Raw genomic sequence first — 21,057 nt, 5'->3', positions numbered from 1 at the left:
CACCAGTGTCAGGCACAGGCAGATACAGAACTGCTCAGCATGTGATGATTTTATAAGTAAGAAAGACACAGGTTAGAGATTAGGACAAATGCACCAACAGCCCAGGTCACTGTGGCACAGGATGCATGGAAGGAAATGCCACCTCCAGGTGACGAACTCCGGGTCCCTCACACGCACCAGCCAGACCGCCGCCGTCCATCCAGGTCCTCCATGCCGACCATGCCCGGGCTCCTCCTCCCAGCCAGGCAGGCAGAGGCAAGGACTCAGCTTCCCGGACCGGCCTCAGCGGACACTGGGCTGCGGAGGACACAGGACAGGGTCAGGCCGGTCAGCGCTGTCTCCCCAGCCCTCCCTGGGTCGCGCTTCCTGCAGGAAACTGCATCTGTGCCGTTTCCCCGAACGTGCCAGGAGCCCCGTGGCCAACACAGCCTCTGGGCAGCAAGCAGGGGGGGAGGGTGACTATACTGTCCCCCCAGCTTCATCCACCTGTGCGACATTTTCCTAATAAAAATGCAGAAAGCACGTTTCCTCAGGAAGCCAGTGTTGTGTTTGGCCGTCACACGAGGAGAGGGGAGAGTTGACACTCAGCCTGCCATCCCCGTCACCCACAGTGTCACCTGGGGGCCGACCAGAGCTGCCCTCACCCTGCATCTGAGGGGGTCCTGTAGGGGCCCCAGAGAAGGGCCAGGCAAGGTAAGGTGGACACTAGTACAGCACGGTCGGGGGGAGGAAAGGGGGAAAAAGACGTCACCTCAGAAATAACTTAGCCACAAGGAGAACAGAGTTAAGAGCCCAGTGAAGAACTGAAGGACAATGAAGAGAGAGGCAGCTGAACGGAAGGCAGGCCACAACCACCTGGGCCCTGGGAAGCGAGGGGCGCCCCAGCCAGAGCCCCCCGCCCGGTGCCGCCTGTCCTGACTGCTGTACGTCGGGAAGGAATGCTGTCCTGATGGGCGGTCACTAACAAACAGCAGGAAAACTGCAGGAAGTTAGCAGAAGGGGAAGTGAAATGGTAAAAATGTCATTAACCAATCCAAACAAAGACAAGAAAGGAGCAAAGAAAGAGGGTTGAATAGAAAATGGAAAGATGGCAAACTAACCCAGTAAATCCAAAATCACACATTAAATGTAAGTGGAAACACTCCCAATTACCAAAAACGGTTAAACTGGATTAAAAAGAGATGAGACCTATCTACTGTTCATAAGAAACACATTTAAATGTAGGAACACAGAAATTGAAAGTGAAATAATTAAAAAAGATAAACTACATAAACACTAATCAAAAACTCCGCTGTGGCTCTATTAACACCAGACAAAGGAGACTTCAACCCCTCCTGTGGTTTCCCTGAGGACGAGAACACGAACCAGGAGGAACTCTGCCCTGGACCTGCTGCTGCAGCAAACACCTTGTGCTCTGGTTACTTAGCTCCTGTTCCCCCAACAAGGCTGGCCTCCAACAAAAAAGTACAAAATACAGCAAAAGGCAAGAAAAAGCAGTCTGAAGAGACAGTGCAAATGTAAGAACCAGACTCAGAAATGGCAGAGACGTTGGAACTATCAGACCAGGAATTTGAAACAGCTGTGATTAATACGCCGAGGACCCTAGTGGACAAAGTGGCACCACGCAGGGACAGACAATGTAAGCAGCGGTGGAAGGGCTGGAGACCACAAACACGGTAACTGAAACGGATGCCTCCGACGGGCTTGTCCTAAGACCAGACGTGGCCAAGGAAACAATCAGTGAACTTGAAGACAGGTCAACAGAAACTTCCCAAAATGAAAGGCAAAGAGAAACAAAAATGAAAAAAAAAAGAATATCGAAGAACTGTGGGACAATTACAGAAAGATGTGCAACATCTCTGCTCCAAAAACCATAAAACACTGAGGGGGTCCATGCATGGACACACCATGTTCATGGTCAGAAGACTCAGAGCAGAGACGTCACTTCTCACCAAATCGACCTTCAGGCTGCAGGCAACCTTGGCCAAACTCCTGAAGCACAAACTGACAAGTTGATTCTACAGGTGGGGTGGGAACCCAACAGCCAGGAAGAGAAGACAATCAGGAAGAAAAAAGGACCACAGGATTGAGACAACTGGGCACTGTGACCCACTGTGAGACCTAAACCCATCCCTGCATCTCTAGGACTGAGACCTACATCTGTATCTGTAGGACAGGCTGCGCTGGCTCACGGATGGACAAAGAGACCCAGAGGACAGACAGTCCAAGAGTAGAGCCACATGTGTGGCCTGACGACACGACGTAGCGAGAAGGGAGCTGGGTCAGCTAGATCGTGAGTCCAAACGTAAAAGGTAAAACAGTAAAGCTTTTAGAAAAAAACAGAATGTCAACCCTGGAGGAGATCAAGATACCCCAAACAGGACCACATTAGGTCTAAGGACAAGAAGGCCATCCCTGGAGGAGGGGACATTTGCAGGACGTGCGTCCAGAACAAGGTCCCTGAAGACAAAGTATAAAAAGACAGACAACCTGGAGAGAACATGAGAGATCTGACACGTGATGAAAGACGATGTCCGAATGGCTCAGATCTCAGAAAAGGTGGTCACACTCCCGTCACCAGGGAAACCAGCGGGCCCACATCCTGGAGCTGCCACGGTGGCCCTGAGCACACATGCTGCCAGGGAGCCCCGGTCGCTTTGGAATCTGCTGGTCAGCATTTCCCACCGTGAGTCCTCGGCCAGGTGAGTCCACTGGAAATGGGAACCGGTGACCCCTGCAGCCTGAGGCTCACGTCGGGGGGTGTTCAGGGCAGACACCCGGGTGCGTGGAGACCTGGGACCACGCACTACAACCGCCACGCACTTCTGCACGGACGTCCTTCCTCAACAGGAAGCTCAGGAGCAGCCTCTCCAGAGCCAGGGTTCAAACCCAAGGCCAGAGGGACACAGCCGATGGGAACAGGAGGAGGGCACGCCCCCTCCCCAGGACCACAGTCCGTGCTGCTGCGACCCACTCCCGCTCCTGCAGGACCCACAGACTGAAGAGAAACCGAATTCTGATTCTCTGCCAAGGACACACAAAACAGTCTCAAGTCTCCCAATGACACAACCTGGAAGAACAGCTTGTGGCCCTCGATCTCAGAAAACCGCAGCTACAACGCACACACCACACTTGCCGTGGAGGATGGCAACTTCAGCAGACACCAGCAGGCCCTGGGAGGCCCTGGAGGTGACAAAGTCCCAAGTGGGATGGGTGTCCCAGGGGCAACTGACACGGCGGAAGGCTGCTATGCTGCTCTGAGGGCGAGAGAGGCCAGGGCGCTCGGCAGAGGGCTGGTCCTGGGTGCCGTGCTCCCCAGGACACACGTGAGACGTGCCTGGCTGGAGAGAGAGTGCTGGCGGGGTCGGGGCAGGGGACGGGGCGAGTGGGAGCGGCAGCAGAAACGCTGCCCCATCGCTTGGGGGGCCCCCGGCTCAGCCCACGGGGAGGAGCTGGCAACGGGCACAGGCTCTGGCTTGCAGGGTGAGGTTGGGGGCAGGTGGGAGAGGAGAGTGGGGGCCTCAGCTCTGCTCCCATCCCACGGGCCTGCCAGGGCCGCCTCCCTGGGGTCCTGAAAGCCCTATGGGGACCGCGACATGGAAAGCGAGGCAGGCAGCATGGCCTGGAACGTTCTAGACCCTGGAATTCAGGAAAGGAGCTTGTTGGAGCTGCATTTGGAGGCCTCACAAAGAAGGGGCCCCGGGTAAATCAATGAAATTGGAACACACCCTCACACCATACACAAAAATTCAAAATGGTTTAAAGACTTAAACATAAGACACGACACTGTAAAACTGCTAGAAGAGAAGACACGTAAAACATTCTGACATAAATTGTACCAATGTTTTCTTAGGTCAGTCTCCCAAGGCAATAGAAATAAAAACAAAAATAAACAAATGGGGCTTCCCTGGTGGCACAGTGGTTGAGAATCTGCCTGCCAATGCAGGAGGCACGGGTTCGAGCCCTGGTCTGGGAAGATCCCACATGCCACAGAGCAACTGGGCCCGTGAGCCACAACTACTGAGCCTGCGCATCTGGAGCCTGTGCTCCGCAACGAGAGAGGCCGCGATGGTGAGAGGCCCGCACACCACGATGAAGAGTGGCCCCCGCTTGCCGCAACTAGAGAAAGCCCTCGCACAGAAACGAAGACCCAACACAGCCAAAAATAAATAAATAAATAAATAAATTTATAAAAAAAAAAAAACAAATGGTACCTAATCAAACTTACAAGCTTTTGGACAGCAAAGGAAACCATAAAAAAAAACTGAAAAGACAACCTATGGAATGGGAGAAAATATTTGTAAATGATGCAACAGACAAGGGCTTAATCTCCAAAATACAAACAGCTCATACAACTCAACAACAAAAAAACAACCCAATCAAAAATGGGCAGAAAATCTTTAACAGACATTTCTCCAAAGAAGACATACAGATGGCCAGTAGGCACATGAAAAAATGCTCAACATCACTAATTGTTAGAGAACTGCAAATCAAACCTACAATGAGGTACCACCTCACACCAGTCAGAATGGCCATTATTAAAAAGTCTACAAATAACAAATGCTGGAGAGGGTGTGGAGAAAAGGGAACCCTTTTACATTGTTGGTGGGAATGTAAGTTGGTGCAGCCACTATAGAAAACAGTGTGGAGGTCCCTCAGAAAACTAAAAACAGAATTACCGTATGATCCAGCAATCCCACTCCTGGGCATGTACCCAGACAAAACTATAATTCAAAAAGATACATGCACCCCTATGTTCAGAGTAGCACTGTTCACAATAGCCAAGTCATGGAAACAACCAAAATGTCCAGTGACATGAATGGATAAAGAAGATGTGGTACGTATATACAATGGAATACTACTCAGCCATAAAAAAGAATGAAATAATGCTATCTGCAGCAACATGGATGCAACTAGAGATTATCATACTAAGTGAAGTAAGAAAGAGGAAAACAAATACCATATGATATCACTTATATGTGGAATCTAAAATATGGCACAAATGAACCTATCTACAAAACAGAAACAGACTTACAGACATAGAGAACAGTCTTGTGGTTGTGGGGTGGGAAGGGAGAGGGAAGGACTGGGACGTTGGGATTAGAGATGCAAACTATTATATATAGGATGGATAAACAACAAGGTCCTACTGTATAGCACAGGGAACTATAATCAATATCCTGTGATAAACCATAATGGAAAAGAATATGAAAAGAATGTCTGTATGTGTATAATTGAGTCACTCTGCTATACAGCAGAGATTGGCACAACATTGCAAATCAACTATACTTCAATTTAAAAATTAAATTAAAAAAATTAAAAAAAACAACTTACAGCAGCTAGGATGTGGGAGAACTTAAATACTCAGTTTGGTCTACTGTTTGGATAATGATTAGTAAACACTTCAGATGTTATAGTAAAAATTCTATTGATTAATAAATATTGAAAAAGCTAGAAAAATATTTTAAAATGACGTCTATTTTAAATCATAAAAAAAAGAAAAAGAAGGGGCCCCAGGTCCCCCATGTGGCCTGAGGGGACAGGTGGTTACCTTGGGGACGAGCTGAGGCCTGGGCACGCCCAGGAGGTCACACAGGCGGTTCCGCTGGGCTCTCACGACCGGGAGCTCTGCATCCCTGGGGAGGAGGAGAGGGGGGCAGCATCAGCCGCAGGAACAGTCCGTGCAGCCAAACCTGCCAAGATCTTTCAGCTCTCACTACACTTCCTGTCGGGTGTGCAGAAAACCCAAGGCGCCTTAGATTAGGTAGGAATCAGAGAAAAAGGACGCCTCACTCCAGAACCTACACCCCGGCGAGCCTAGCTCGGGCGGGACACCTGCACAAGGCTTTGCTCCTGAGCCCCTTCTTGGGAAACTGCAGAGGATGAGCCCCACCAAACAGGGAGCCCCGTGAGGGGCACTCGGCCCCCAAACAGCCCAACCCAGGGGCCGGCGACAGGAAGTGCTAAGACAGCGGCACAGATTTTAGCCCATGGGTTTTAAGTTTTATTTGACTTGGAAAGCTGTTTACTTATAACTTTCACTAAAAACAAAAATTAAATTTAGCAATACCATAAAGAAAACTGGGCATGTTTTTCTTTTATAATAAGAAAAAATGAGCTATCTTTAAATCCTCTGGAAGGTTAACCCCGCCCTGAACTGTGAGAGGAGAAAGGCGGGCGTGGGGAACTCAGGGGAACTCTGGGACCCACTGGGTGTTGGTGCTTTCATGTCATGCTCCCTTCACTGTCCTTTTCAAGCTGAAGAGTTCTGAGTGTGATGTAGAACGTGCCTCCGTGCTTTTAAAGCTGACAACGTAACAGAAAAATGTGTCCCGTCCCAGCTGCTCACAGAGCGGAGGCATCCACGTCTCCTGAGGCCACGTTTTCTGCTCTGGAATTTTCACCGAGGCACCCGCAAGATGTTCACCAGAATGCCCTCCTGCTCGAGGCCAAGTATCTCCCTAGAAAACCTTAACGCAGCCCTAAAACCAGAGGCCCTTTTCTGTCCTTCAGGCCACAGTGGCTCACATCCGAGCAGGGTAGCTGGGCCGTCAGGCCAGGAACGGAAGCTGCATCAATGTGAGGTCTGTGCGGAGCTCAGCCCTTGTAGGAACGTCACTGTTTTGAGGGTAGTGCATGTGAGTAGGTTATGCACATCCTTTCCCGCGTAAGCAGAGTGCACTGACCCCAGCGACGGAACCCAGTCCTGGGGGACCCTCATCACTGGTGCCTGAGCAGGCCGCTGCCTAAATAACCTCTGAACTTTGGTCCTGTGTCCAAAACAGGGCTGAGGAGAGTGGTCACCCTGTAGGGGCGTGTGCAAGCGCCTGAATGTGCACATGCACGTGTGTGTGTGTGTGTGTGTGCGCGTGCGTGCAGTGCCTGGAATGGGACACGCATCACTCCCGTGTTTGTCATCATTCGGTGTTGCCCGCTGGACCCATGCTCATGGGCTACCCCTTTCCCTGCTTCCCCATCAGCCCCCTCCACCCCCATTCAACACCCCTCTTTCAAACCTGCCGTCCAAACTCACTGAGAGTTGAGGAGCCAACAGAGATGGCAGGAAATTGTGCCTAAAACGAACCTGGAGACCCGACCTGGAACAAGGGGTGACCCTGGCTGTCTGGGAGGGAAGTGGGTGTCTGGGGTGGGAGGGAGGAAAACTTATTCTTCCTGGTTCCCTCCGTCTGTTTGATTTTTGAATGTGTCCACACGTGGCCTTTTCCACCAAGAGTGAGCAAAGGCCAGTGGACGGCTCTCCTCTGCGGCGAGTCTGGGCCTGGGGGCTCCTGCTGCAGCCACTCAACACCCTTCCGCTCCTTGGGGGCCACAACTGACACACGTGGCACGTCCCCGAGGAGGGAGAAACTGCCTGCCACGCCACACACTCCCCTGCATTTCTGACGCCACAGTTCAGGGGGCAGGAGCTGCCATTCTCGAGTGATTTCAACCCCAATAAACTGCAGAAACAGGTGCACCAGCGCCCACCGGCACCCAGAGCCATGACGTGATCAACAGAAAAGTGACCACAGAGAAATAGGAAGTCAGCCTCTAACCAATCAGTGCTCAGAACAACCCACCTTCCTTTTCACTTACAAAAATTGTATTTGAGGAAAAATAATTTCACTTTGAAAATCTTCCAGCCTGAACACCCCAGGAAGATCCCCCTCCTCCCTCGTCTGGCCGCCCAGCCCCTCTTGGGTGTAAGGAGTGAGCCTGTGCTACAGAAACGCGGACACGTGGGTGAGGAGAGATCGGTTACAGACACCACTGCCTCCTCGTAAACCCAGAGCTGAGGCGGAGGGCTGGAGCCCGTCTTCCCTCTTTGCTCTGGAGGGTTTGGGGAGAGACCACGAACAGGCTCTGGGCGTCCCGCTCACTTTGGCGCTGCACCCGCCACACTCTCGGGGAGGGCAAGGGCCCACGCTCACCAGGCCGTGCCGTTGAGCACAGCCATGACCTCATCTAGGACGTCCGCGGCCACCACATCGTAGGTCAGCACCATCTCGTACACCTGGCTGGCCGTGCTCTTCCGGATCTAGAGGGACAGAGCGAGTTGGTGGGAAGGGAAGGCCCGTGACAGAGAGCAGAGCTGACGGGACCCTGCCCGGAAGCAGGGACGAGGGCCCAGGCACCTCCCGGGGGCCCAGAGTCCAAGTAAAACAGGAAAGGCTCGCCGGGCAGACGGTTAAGAGGAGATAGATGACCTTGGACCGCCGCTCAGGAGACTGGGGCCACAGCCGATTAGTGACCACGAGGCGCGCTCCGCCAGGGCCGCCCCGTTCCCTGTGGTCCCCCAGAGGCCCTTATCAGGAGGAACATCATTCTTACTGAAATGCTTCATTAAAAACCTGCACCTTATCAGAGAAGTCTTCTCACCTGCTTTCTTTTCTAGCTGTCCCTGGGGGGGACTTATTTAATGGAACAGGTGCTCTCGGAATCCCAAGGCCTCCCCCAGAGCTCCTGGTTTGGCAGGTCATGGCCTGAGAATCTGCATTTCTGATAATGGGGGAAGGGGCGTCCAGTGACCCCACTTTGAAAACAGCTGTGCTAGATGAGAGTTAAAGTTACTTTAGCTGTTAAGGAAGGTGTCACATTTGAGTTATCTGAAGAGCATTTCTTCTGCCAAAGGGAAAGAAGAGACTTCCTGGGAAACCTGACCCCAGGGTGGGGGCTGTGAGGTAGGCGCCTTCCAGGAGCCCCTGAACCAGAGCCTGCAGGACCCCGATGGGATGAAACTCCCCACCCCCCCACCCCGTGGCAGGGCACCTGGGTGCACCTGCGGCCAGGATCCCAGGGGGCAGGGGTCCCAGCCAGCGTCGGGTGTTTCCCTGGCGCCTGGGCTCACTCCCTGGGGCTCCAGGGGCACATCTGGCCCCAGGCCCTTCGCCCCCAGGGGCCAGGCTCAACCATCACACTGCAGCTGCTGCATCCACAGACACAGCATGCCCCACCCACCCTGATGAGGGCCCGCCCTCCATCAAGGTCCACTTGCGCCAACACCAGGAAGCATCAGACCCCGGCACCAGTGTGCAGGCCGGGACGCTGGCCCCGAGTGGGGCCTGGAGCTGCAGACACTCACCACGGGGAAAGGATGGCAGAGCAGGAGGAACAGCTGCAGGAGGACCTTCCTCCTCACGTCACCGGGGAACTGCACCAGCCCACAGAACCTGCAGGGACCCCACACTCTGGTGAGCTGACCCTCGCCCAAGCCTGCTGCCTGGATACCCCACGCCTTCACTTCACTGGGGGGCCTGCCGGTCTGCGTGGGACAGGAGGCCCCCCAGGTGCTGCCCGTGGTGACCCCCAGGCCTCGGCTGTTCCACTGGGGAGGCAGCCCTGGGTTCACGTCCACTCTCTCCCCGCAGGTGGGGGCATCCAGATCTCCAGAGTGTCGGGGAATCGGGGCTTTTTCTATGACAACACTCCCTGACCCAACGCCCACCTGTCTGGGAGGCTGGTCCAAGGGTGGGCAGGCTGTGGCCGGGCCCACCTGCTCCACCAGGAACACTGGCCGGCGTGACCAGGGCCACCCGCCTGCCTCTCACTCTGACATCAGAACGCCCCCGACCCCGCGCTCTCGGCTGCTGGGCCGGCCCCTCCCTTTACTGCCTCAGTGAGTTACTTGGAACTCACACCGCGATGCTGGCCCTCAGTTTCTGGACGTCTTTGGACTTCTTGATCTCTTCCTTACAAAGCGCGAGCAGCTTCACACAGAAGGGGTGGCTGGAAGGAAAGCACAGGATCCAGAGGTGGGCTTCCAGGGAACATCTGATGATGGTGGCCACCCCCAAAGAGGAGAAGTCTCGTCCCTGGGGACATGCACCAGGGCACGTCAACACCAGGGCATGTAACTGGCTCCTTTGCAAGTGCAGCAGGGGACAGACACCTGCTGTCTTGTGCACTCAACAAACCACCTTCCCCGCGGCACCTCCCCGGCCTCACAGACCCTCAACAGGAGGGCAGGCTGACCCCTGGTGGGGCCTCGACGTAACAGGAACACCCAGAACTCGGCCCCGCTGCAAGCCCAGCCAACGTGTGCCGTGTCAGCGCCAGGCTCAACCCAAGATCAAAGCAGGATGACCGAATCGTGACCAGGCCCCACTCACTCACTTCCAGGTCCAGGTCCTTGGAGGGTCAGGGAGGGACTGGAGGCACCCTCCCCGGCTCTGCTTGGCCGAGGAGAACATGGGGCCACGGTGGCCACGACCAGCGTGAGTCCCCGTGAGATGAATGCTCCTCTCCTGCGGAGCCGCAGCCCCAGGCCAATTCTGGCCATACGACGAGGGCTGAGGCACAGTGGTCTGAGTGGCCCCACACTCCCTCTTCCCGTCCACTGGCCAGATAACCTGGGATATGGCTGGGGGGGCAGAGCCTTATGTCACCAGACTCCCGGGCGAGGGCGCAGAACAGACCTCCCGCCCTAGGCAGGCAGCAAGCAGCCGCCCGTGGTGGCCACTTCAAGGTCAGCCTGTGACAGCAGCTCCCCTGACCAGAAGTGGTCCCAGGGAGACTCTCCCGTCTTCGCAGGCTAAAGGAGACCTCAGCCCCCCAGGGGCACCCCCGCCACCTGCCATCCACGTGGCACCACTGCCCTCTCGGCCGGCCCGCCCTCCAGCCCCACCCCTCCCTGATCCATCCGGCTTCTCCCCACAGCTCGCTGAAATGCCTGTCAGGGACCAAGTGACCACCAGGTCGCCGAGGGCCGCGGTCACTCCTGTCCTCAGCCTACGTGACCACTCGGCACACATCATCGACGCCCCCTGTGACTGCCCCTCCGCCTCACCTTCTTCCTGGTAGGTCTGCTCCCCCTCTGCTCCCCGTCTCCCTAACAGTGGGGCACCCCTACAGCTCTGTCACGGCGCTTCTGTCTACACACCTGCCCTGGCCTCCTGTCTACACCTGCCCCCCTGGTGGCCTCATGGGACCACATACCACCCATTTTCTGAGGACATTCCACTGGGTTCCAGCCTGGAAGATCCATCTCCTCTGGACGAGGTCTAACAAGCATCTTAAACCAAACATCTCTGCTATGAGCTGAATGTTTGTGTCCCCGAGATTCCTACGCTGACGCTCTAATCTGGAACATGAGAGTGTTAGGAGGTGGGGCCTTGGGAGGCGATTAGAACATGACACGGAGCCCACAGTGGGATCAGTGCCCTGCAAAGAGGAGACACAAGAGGTGGTCTTTCTGCCATGGGAAGACACAGCGAGACTGCGTCCCTCTGCTGATCTCAGATATTCAGCCTCCAGCACCGGGAGGAATGAGTTTCTGGTGTTTAACTGCCCGGGCTGTGGTACTTCTGTTACAGCAGCCTGACCTGCTAGGACAGCCTTCCAACTGGACCTCCAGGCCTCTCTGGTCCACACCGACTCCATCCAGCCTTCCTGTCTGAGAACCACTGTCCCCTTCCAGTGGCCAGTCCAGGAAGCCCACAGTCACCCTTGGCTGCCTCGTCCCCTCATACCCACACTGATCTGCAACCGGTGGTTTTCGGCAAGACGCACAGGGGCCCACTGCTCTCTCCAGCTCCCCGGCTTCCATGTCTCCTGCACGGCAGCACCCCCTTCCCTGGACCCCGAGACTCCCCTCCAGCAGCAGCAGCTGGAGTGCCCATGGCCCCCCGCTGTGGGAGGTGAGCCTGACACTTGGGGTACTATTTTCTCCTACCATTTCATTTTGAAATTTTCAAACCAGGAAAATAGGTTAAGATCTGAAACAGAATATTTAGTAAGCAGTCATACAATGTATAAAAGGATCACATCCCACAACCATGGGGCGTATCCCGTGAATGCACAAGTTGCTCTGACAGTAGGTATAAGAAACATGCTGTGATGTACCATCAGCAAATTAAAGGGGAAACCCTTTGATGTTATTCAGTTAAAAGAGCATTTGAGCGTCTCAGCAAAGACGTAACAACAGGGACCAGATCCACTCCCACCTGGAAGAACTGAAAGTGAACAAAACTCACTAGACAGCAGGCTGCAAAGGACGGTGACCACTGAGGCCTGGGAGGCAAAGGAGGTGAGCCTGCAACTGCCCAGCTTCCTGCCTGCGGAGGGGACATGGAGGGGACCTGGGCAGAACCTGGTGCCACCCTGAGTTTTCGGTGTGCAGGGCAGAGGGCCCCCAAGGATTCACCCAAGCCCTAATCAGTGCAAGGACACTGCCCCACACTGGGGAAGAACCCCCAGAAAGATGACACACAACGACTGTCACCCCCAGCCGAGCAGGAAGCTCTGAGATCAAGCAGCCAATCAAGCAGCAGAGACCTCAGAAGTGGGAGAAAATTAACCCCAAGGCACCAGAGCCTCAGACAGGGAGGCCGATGAAGCGGCTGCAGTGTACCTGTGCTCGGCAGCTGAGGAGCCCTGAACACAGCAGAGGAGGGGAGCGGCCTCTCAGACCCGCTCCCTGCGCCCACACCCACCCGGCCTGTCTGAGGTGGGCTCTCCACCTGGACCAGATCCCAGCACCGCGACCATCATGGCCCTCTGCGATCCCCATTCACCGTCCTGTCTGCCGTCCGTAACTGCCCTGACTGTAGGCCCCCGTCAGAGGGGACGCCTCACCTGCTGTTTCCTGCCTGGACAGCAGGGCTGCAGCGGGGGCCCCCACCCCCATGTGGGAGCAGCCAGTGCTTCGTGGTGGCACTTACACGGTGTATAAAAACTGACCCTGAACGTACTAGGAAGCTATCTCCTAGAAGCCGGATTTCTGGATCTCACCAGCTGTTCTCTGAACACTTACTTCTCCTCGGCGGTGAAGATGGCGAAGCAGCCGTTGGCTAGCATCTGATCCAGCATCTTTAGCAGCGGCACAGACACCCTGGGAGAGAAGACATGTGTGAGACGCCAGGTACCAGAACCCAGCAGAAGGGAAGACCTGGGCACGGGGGAAACTCAGTGCTGCTGAGATGAGGGCTCTCCCTGGACGGCCGTCAACTCAACCCCAACCAAAATCCTGGCAGGACGTGTGCGGAAAATGACAAGCCAATTCTAAAGTTTATATGGAAACAAAAAGGATGAAGAAGAGCCCAAACAGCTACAGGAAGAAAGGACGAAGCTGGAGGGCCAACACTGCTCAATTTAAATAATTGTGGGGGGGACTTCCCTGGTGGTCCAGTGGGTAAGATTCCGTGTTCCCAGTACAGGAACGTGGGTTCGGTCCCTGGTCAGGGAACTAGATCCCGCATGCATGCCACAACTAAGAGTTTGCATGCCGCAACTGAGAAGTCCGCACGCGGCAACACAGATCCCACGGGGCCACAACTAAAGACCCGGCACAGCCTAAATAAATAAATATTTTTTAAAAATAGTAATTATTGTGGCAAAGCTCAAGTGATCAAAACCGTGTGATCCTGGTGTGAAGACAAGCATCAACGAAGAGAAAAGTCCCAAACTGGGCTGCACATCCACAATTTCTGACAATGATGCAAAAGCAACGCAGCGGGAAGGTCAGTCTCTCCCACACGTGGAGCAACTGGGCGTCCACAGGCAAAACCAGGACACAGACCTGGACCTGTAGCTTGCATCACACAGAAACCAACCCCAAACGGACCTGAAGTCTGAATGGAACACTCAAACTATGAAACTTCTAGGAGAAAATGTGAGAAAGTCTTTGTAGCCTTGAGTTAGGCAGAAATTTCTTAGATATGACACAGAAAACACAATCCATAGAACAACAAGAGCACAAACAAGTTTATCAAAATGTAAAATATTTGTTCTTAACAGAGAGACTGTTAAGAGTGTGGAAGACAAGCTAGAGGCTGGGATGAAACATCTGCAAATCACGTCTCACAAAGGACCTGTCCAGTATGTATAAGAAAATCTCAAAACCCGGCAGCAAGGTAAAAAAGAAGCACCCAGTTTAAAAATGAGCAAAAGATCTTAACAGATACCTGACCAAAGAGGCTATGCAGACAGCCAGCAAGCACCCGAGAAGATGCCCGGCACCCTCAGTCAGGAGGGAAACTCGAATTACAGCCACGACGAGAAACCACACCCCCTTGGATCGGCTAAAAGGAAAGGACCGAGCACACCAGCTGTGGTGAGGACGTGGGCGCCCAGAACTCTCAGAGGCCATGAGCAGGAGCAGGAAACGGTCTGTCAGCTCTGAATATTCCCCCGCCCTGTGACCCCAGCCAGTGCGCTCCTTAGCGTTCACCCAAGAGCAAAGGGAAGACACCTCCACATGAAGGCTTGTGCGTGAACGTTCATCACAGCTTCACCTGCAACTGCCTCAACCTGGAAACAACCCCAGTGCCGGTCCACAGCTAAACAGACAAATTGTGATGTAACCACACAACAGAACATTACTCAGCACTAAAAAGGGTGACTCTAAAAGAAACATGCTGCATCCGAGAAGCCAGACACTAAAAGGGCACACACTGCATGATCCCACTTAAGTAATGTTCTAGAAAATGCCAACTAAGCTACAGTGACAGAAAGCAGATCAGTGGTTGCCTTGGGGCTGGGGGACCCTGGGGAGGTGGGGTTAGAAGGGGCAGGAGGCAACTGTGGGTGACAGATGTGCTCAGTGTCTTGATTGTTTTTATGGTTGTTGACATGAGTCAAAACCTCTCAGACTGTACACTTTACGTGTGTTTTGTTAGATGTCTTCTACACCTCCCGACAGCTGCTTGCGGAAACAGCAAAGAGCAATGGCCTGAGTTCCTGTTTGATGAGAGCTATCTGTGCATCCCAGGGACAGGACAAGGGCCTGCACGAGGGGACCTGCAGCCATGCAGTGGTAACCGGGGGCCCAGATGCTCCGGGACAGTTGAGAACGGAGTCCAGGAACAGCCCTCTCAGAAGGTGCAGGAAACATCCCCAATTCTGAGGTAGGGCTTTTGGGTCTACACTCCATCTTCTTGGAAAAGCAGTTAACAAAATGCTACAGCAAAAACATTTAGAAAACAGGTCACGTTCCAATCCTGGCAGGCTGAGATCTCATCTTCTCGATGGTCGTGGTTGTGTGTGAACCACGTGTCTGAGCAGTGGCACTGACATGTCGGTGTGCGTGACCAGGGAGCACCACAGGCCAGAGCCACACGAACTCTCCTGGCTCACAGCCTCTGTCACCTTACTTCCAACATATACAACCGGCCCAGAGTGCAGGCTGCGAGGGGCCCGGGAGGTGACTCTGGTCACGCCCTTGCCTGGCTGTGCCCACGTTCCTCACCTGGGCCCACCCTACCTCCCCTCAAAACCCTGCTGAGAAATGAGACCCTGGGGATCTGAGAAACAACTGCGAACAGCACCACCACTCACCTGTCGTTCAGAAGGCTGTCCTCAAAGACCTGCAAAAGGGTCCCAGTGAAGTCCTCCAGGGCTTGCGGGTCGTTCTGAATCCCCTTCATGTACTCAAAGAGGCCCTGTGTTGAGTACCTGACCTGTAATACGGCATTCTTGTAAGAGGGACAAGACCACGCCACTCCTGGCACCCCCTGCCCCAGGGATGGCCGCGGTGACAGACTCAAAACATCCGCTACGGAGAGTGAGGATCCCTCAGAGCCTGTCCGGGCCGGGCGTGAGCACGGCCACAGTGCAGACACCCGAATCGGAAACGCAGCTCTGGACGCAGCAACACAACCCAAGCCCTCACATGCTGTTGCTAAATTTGGACCCCTTAGATGCACGGTATCTGGGCGACCACCGCTGCTGGGGAGCAAAAGCAAAGGCACCTCCCCTCAGGTCAACAGCTAACACCATCGCACAACCAACACCCAACTGGTGAGTTCTCACGAAGGAGTCTGCAGAGCAAGAAAGCAGATGCAGGCCTCCCTCTGACAGCAGACACTGGATCACGTGACACAGAATGTAGGAGAATATTGTGTGTTAATTATTACAGAGAAATGCAGTCACAAAGATAAGCATGCGATGGAAAAGCACGAGAAACAGATTTCAGAACAAACTGAATGGTAATGAAGATACAATTACTGAAACACCAAAAAATGCAACAGTGGGAGGGAACGAGCAGGCTACACAGAACTGCAGAAACTGCAGTAATTTGAAAAGAAGTGTGAAGGCGGAGAGGACTGACTGTGAGCGGGAATGAGGACGGTGGAGAACTTTCCAGAAGTGACGAAAACCAAGAATCCACTGGTTCAGGAAACACCGAATCAGGGCCCAGGGAGCGATGAGGGGCAAGAGGGAGAGGGAGGGGCCCATGCAGGGGCGACAACACAACAGAATGGAGACAACACAACGAACCACCAAGAAAATGCACAAATAGGAAAGAGGAACCTGGAGAGACAGGTTGGGGAACCATAGGGCGCTTGATGTGCAGGGAGGGTGAATCGAGACCGGCAAAAAAGCCAGGGAGCGCAGGAGCTGAACGCATCTGCATCTGCAGTCTCCCTGCCGCTAAGCTCATGCCCCACACACTGTCCAGTAGATCAGGGGTAACGCCTGCCCCCCACCTGCCCCGCAGGCACACTGAGCCCCAGCAGAGGCTCCTGAAGGAAGGATGGAAAGAAGGAAGGAGGCAGCGCTCCCTCTCGGGAAGGCCCACTGAGGCGCCTGCTCACCGTGGACTCGGTCAGGCCGCCCACGGACACGGCCAGCCCCAGCAGCACGTGGTAGCGGTAGGCAGGCAGCCCCAGGAGCTGGGCCACGCGAGGGAAGGCCTGCGACGGCGCGCCCCAGTTCACAGAGGCCACAGCGGACCTGCAAGACAGAAGCATGAGCTGGAGGGGCCACCCCGCTGGGAATAGAGCTGCCCCACCGGGAACTCAGCGCCAGTACCTGGGGAAAAGCCTCTCCAGCTCCTCCCGGTGGGGCACGTGGGGGATGGCGGGGCCGTCCCAGTGGAGCAGCGCCAGGAACACACGGGCTGCATGCGCCCGGAACCGGTCGATCTTCTCACTCGCCTGCTGGGCTAAGCAGCACATGATCCGCTGGCAGCTGCAAACCGAGAGCACAGGGTTAGCTCGGCTGGAACATGAGAGCGGGCACACGCGCCACCGTGGCTGCGGGTGGGAACGGGATCTGACAGCCCAGAAGCCTAAGTGGGAGGTCTAGAGTGGAAGCAGTGAAGACTGATACGGCTACCGGATGGGTGGTGTGTGAGAAGAGACGGAAGAAATGGGAGGACGGGGTGCCTGCAGCCAGAGGAGGAAGTCGGGGTGGTGGTGCTGAGGAGGCAACGCCCGGGTCTCCTCGGGGACCTTGGCAACAGAAGGGGCACGGTGATCCCAGGCCAGCAAGGTACCCGGAGGCAGCCCGGTGTCCAGGGAACCAGCGGGGGACAGGATGGCCAGTCCCCAGCAGCAGCAGGCGCTCGGCACAGGGGTCCTGAGCCAGGAAGCTGGCTGTCCTGCAACAGGCCTGGACCCTGAGGGAGGCCTAGCCAGGAGCAGGGGCTGTGGAGTCAGGAGGGAGGACCCGGCAGACCCTCTCCACGCAGCGGGAGAACACACTCACACTGGGGCCTCGATCAGCTCTGGCTGGTCCCTTGCCAGCAGAAGAGTCAGGTCCATAAGACTCGTCATGGCGGCCTCGCGGACCCTGCAGAGACATGGAGGGAGTGAGGCGCCGGCTTCCTGTCCCAGGAGCTATGTGACCATCAGCCACTCTGCGGGGTCGGGTTCAGACACCCTCAACCCAGGGCAAGAAACATGCAGGAGGCTCGACAAAGGCCACCAGCAGCCTTTCCTCGAGAAATATCTCTCTCACACATTACCTTGAGCAAAGACACCTGTTTGACACCTGAAGACTAATGGCCAGGTCCCAGCAAACTCTCTCACAAGTGCACACACAGAAACAGCGCTGATTTTCTCACGAACCTTTAAACACAAAATATACCCACTCTACAAAGTTTTTTCCCATAAGGGCTTTTTGGCTTTTCGAGGGATAGATGTATGTAGAGCAGCTCATGTTTGCTGGCCTAACTCCAGAGTGAAAGTATCATTTTAAACTTGGGACAAAGAACACTCAACCCAGGTCAGACACAGCTGGGCAACAGGGACCACAGACACTGCCCCACGTCGCCAGGGCCGGCAGGCCCTATATGCCTGGGGCACCCACCCTCCCGTCACGGAGTGCGCACCACACGGGAGATAGCCTGTGCTGTTCGGACCCGCACGGACAGAGGCCCCGGCCCCGGAGAGGCCCAGCAGCCAAAGCACTGAGTGCAGGTGTGGTGGTGCTCGGAGGCATGAGACGGACACAGGCCGGGGCCGAGGGAGCTGGACAGGCTCAGACACCAAGGCACAGCCGCCAGCCAGCTGCTGCTCAGGACACAACACGCACAACCCTCTGGAGGTGCCAGGGTGGGTCAGGGCGTAGAGGGAGGGAGGAAAGAGCACCCCCCCTGGACCCCCAGCGCCCACAGGCACAGCACTACAGGGAAAGGCCGGCGAGAGGAAACAGGAGCGGCTAAAGCCTGCAGCACACGCCCCTGGGGCCCTCACCAGCTCTTAACTGGACAAGCACAGGGTGTGGGTCCAAAACCCCAGAAGCCGGCAGCTGGGGGTGCACATGTGCAGGAGGAGGGCCCTGGGAAGCCCCTCAGTCAGAGCTGCGGGTGTGGGCAGGAGAAGGGCCAGCCAACCCCTGAGGACAGCAGGTGACCCACCCACACAATAGGGGGCCTGACAAAAGGAAACTTAAATCTAGCTGCAAGGAAATTACACAACCCAAAATCTCTGCAATTTTGAACTCACAATTTCTGGATTTAGTTAAAAGTTACAAGGAATGTTAAAAAAGAAAAAAGAAAAAAAAAAGACCAAGTGTTACAATAATGAGAGAGAGAAGACAACAGAAATAGACCCATGGATGACACGGATATTGGAGTAAATGGCCAGTCTTTAAAGTAACCATGAGGAACACGCTGAAGAAAAAAAAAAAAGAAAGATGGAAAACAAATGAAAAAGATGAAGACTTTCTACAGAGAATTAGGATCTCTGGAAAAGGACCCAACACTGCAGAACTCAGATAAACCTCTGGAATTAAAGATTCACAGAGGGGACTTCTGCATGTGCACAGCACTGGCTGGCCCTCCTCTGTTCACCTGATGTTCCGCGTGCTCTGGGGGCAGCCACGGTGGCAACTGCAACACCAATGAAAACCCACTGCCCTTCTGGCTTGAACTGTGCAACCAGGGTCAGAGAGTAAAGGGCTCCCCTTAAAGGGGCCTGAGAAGGGGCCCCCACGTTCACAGAGGACCACCACCCACAACTCCACCACGCAGCCAACACAGCAGAACCTGAGCGGCCGCCCGTATCGGGTGAGGCAGAGACCACGGCACTGTACTCAAAGCGGGCCCACTGCCTGCTGCGAAGCCCTCCGCACCCTCTGGGAGGATGAAGCAGAACCAAAGCGTCCTCGACAGAACCCTACCAGTGTCCAGGATCCACTCTAGAGCCAGAGGCCACACAAAGAACCAGGAAGAGGGGCTCAGTGTCCAGGGCAGACACGTGAGCCCCGGCTGTGGTCAGAGCATCTTCACCCACACAGACCCTAAAAGGCACGGCTGCCACGGCCTCGTCCCACGGAGGACAGGGAAACAAGGGGCTCAGGTGGCCGTGCTGGGCTGGGGCCTCCCAGAGGACATGGGCCCGGGGAGGTGCTGTGGCCCCCTTGAGAGCCCCCATGCTCCCACTGTCTGGGAGGACCCCGGGGTTCTAGATATGCTGTGCAGACACGTGCACAGTCCTCAGGCCCCCACGGGAGCCGTGCCCCAAATGCCATCTCAGGACGAGAAGAAGGAAAGGAAAGCAGCGGGTGAGATAAGGGAACACTCCTGGTGGCTGAAGAGGCAGGAAAGGCCAGCAGACAGAGAGAAGGGGGAAAAACCCAACCAGATATGTTATTAATGAAAATACAAGACAAAATTAAAGCTAACTTCTTTTCGCATCGTTGTAATAAACAAGTAAACCACTTCCTCTCAGTGTCAGCGACACCTCACCCGGTGCTCGGCCCACAGTAAACCCCTCGTCACAAGGCGCGTCTACAGGGGGTCTTGAAGGAGAGAATGTGAATAAAAACACTTAGAAGAGGTTCCAACATAAGCTGTAGGAGAACCTCTCAGCTTCTCCAAAATGGCAACTTAGTCTCTTATTTCTAGTAAACAGAAAAGTATTTTTGCAACCTTGGAAAGGAAATACAAGCGAATCCAGGCAGGGATCCGAGCACAGCGGCGTGAGCGTCTTCCCCGTGCTCGGCTGACAATGACACAGACCTCCTTCAGGTCAACAAGCAACTGAAGGGCTCCTCCCAAGACTGAAATCTGTGCACCTCAAGTCTTATTCCCAATCAGGCAGGAGCCAAGATGATGATATACAACGGGATCCCTGGAGAACTACCCAGGTGCTCCCTACTCCCCTTCCCCAAAATGGTTTCAGATCCTTCCTGCTTTAAACAGTTGCGTGGGGGATTTGAGTGAACTTTATTAGGTAAAACTGGAGAGCAGACAACTGGGGCTTAGATGAGGGAGACACAACAATGTTTGTATTTTATGAAGTTAATTTTTTTTTTTTTTTCAGTGAAGAGTAGGACAGGGACTTCCCTGGTGGTCCAGTGGTTAAGAACCCACCTTCCAATGCAGGGGACGCGGGTTCGATCCCTGGGCAAGGAACTAAGATCCCACCTGCCGCGGGGCAACTAAGCCCGCACGCCGCAAGTATTAAGCACGAGAGCCACAACTAGAGAGAAGCCCACGCTGCAACAAAAGATCTCGCATGCTGCAACTAAGACCCAACGCAGCCAAAAAATTAAATAAATAAATAAATATTAAAAAAAAAAAAAAAAAAGAGGAGGATGCACACACAAGAGACGGGGATGGAAACCCCGGCTGCCCTGGGAATAAAGGGTCCGGGCTGGGGCCAGGGCAGCAGCATGAACGCCCCGTCTCTGGCCTCGGCGGGACATTCCTGAGAGGAGCAGGGAATGAGGGTGACGCGTCCATCTCACCATGCTCCCACGTCCCCGCGGCTGTCGGTGGTGTAATCGCTCAGACAGCCCAGCAACGTGCAGTAAACCTGGGCAACGTCCTCTCTGCACACAACCTCATCTGGAGTCCCTTCTGCTTGCACACCGACAGTCTGGCAAATC

General features: G+C 54.7%; 1 protein-coding gene across 1 annotated transcript in view; it reads right to left on the bottom strand.

The window, feature by feature from the left end:
- Nucleotides 1–31: 31 nt before the first annotated feature.
- TBCD (tubulin folding cofactor D) overlaps nucleotides 32–21,057 on the bottom strand; it is a 174,201-nt gene continuing 153,175 nt past the window's right edge. The window contains exons 29-39 of the mRNA XM_082441993.1: nucleotides 20,917–21,057; nucleotides 17,428–17,511; nucleotides 16,750–16,908; nucleotides 16,533–16,671; nucleotides 15,274–15,395; nucleotides 12,752–12,829; nucleotides 9,637–9,726; nucleotides 9,083–9,170; nucleotides 7,932–8,038; nucleotides 5,552–5,636; nucleotides 32–297 (exon numbers count right to left, since the gene is read on the bottom strand). Coding sequence (XP_082298119.1) covers nucleotides 283–297; nucleotides 5,552–5,636; nucleotides 7,932–8,038; nucleotides 9,083–9,170; nucleotides 9,637–9,726; nucleotides 12,752–12,829; nucleotides 15,274–15,395; nucleotides 16,533–16,671; nucleotides 16,750–16,908; nucleotides 17,428–17,511; nucleotides 20,917–21,057 — 1,108 coding nt within the window. The 3' untranslated portion in view covers nucleotides 32–282. The remainder of the gene's footprint in view (nucleotides 298–5,551; nucleotides 5,637–7,931; nucleotides 8,039–9,082; nucleotides 9,171–9,636; nucleotides 9,727–12,751; nucleotides 12,830–15,273; nucleotides 15,396–16,532; nucleotides 16,672–16,749; nucleotides 16,909–17,427; nucleotides 17,512–20,916) is intronic.

Source organism: Balaenoptera physalus (assembly GCF_965194825.1).
Source record: "Balaenoptera physalus genome assembly, chromosome: 20".
In the NCBI taxonomy this organism is placed as follows: domain Eukaryota; kingdom Metazoa; phylum Chordata; class Mammalia; order Artiodactyla; family Balaenopteridae; genus Balaenoptera; species Balaenoptera physalus.
Note: the sequence above shows the minus strand (reverse complement) of the source record. Positions and strands in the feature narration are given on the sequence as shown.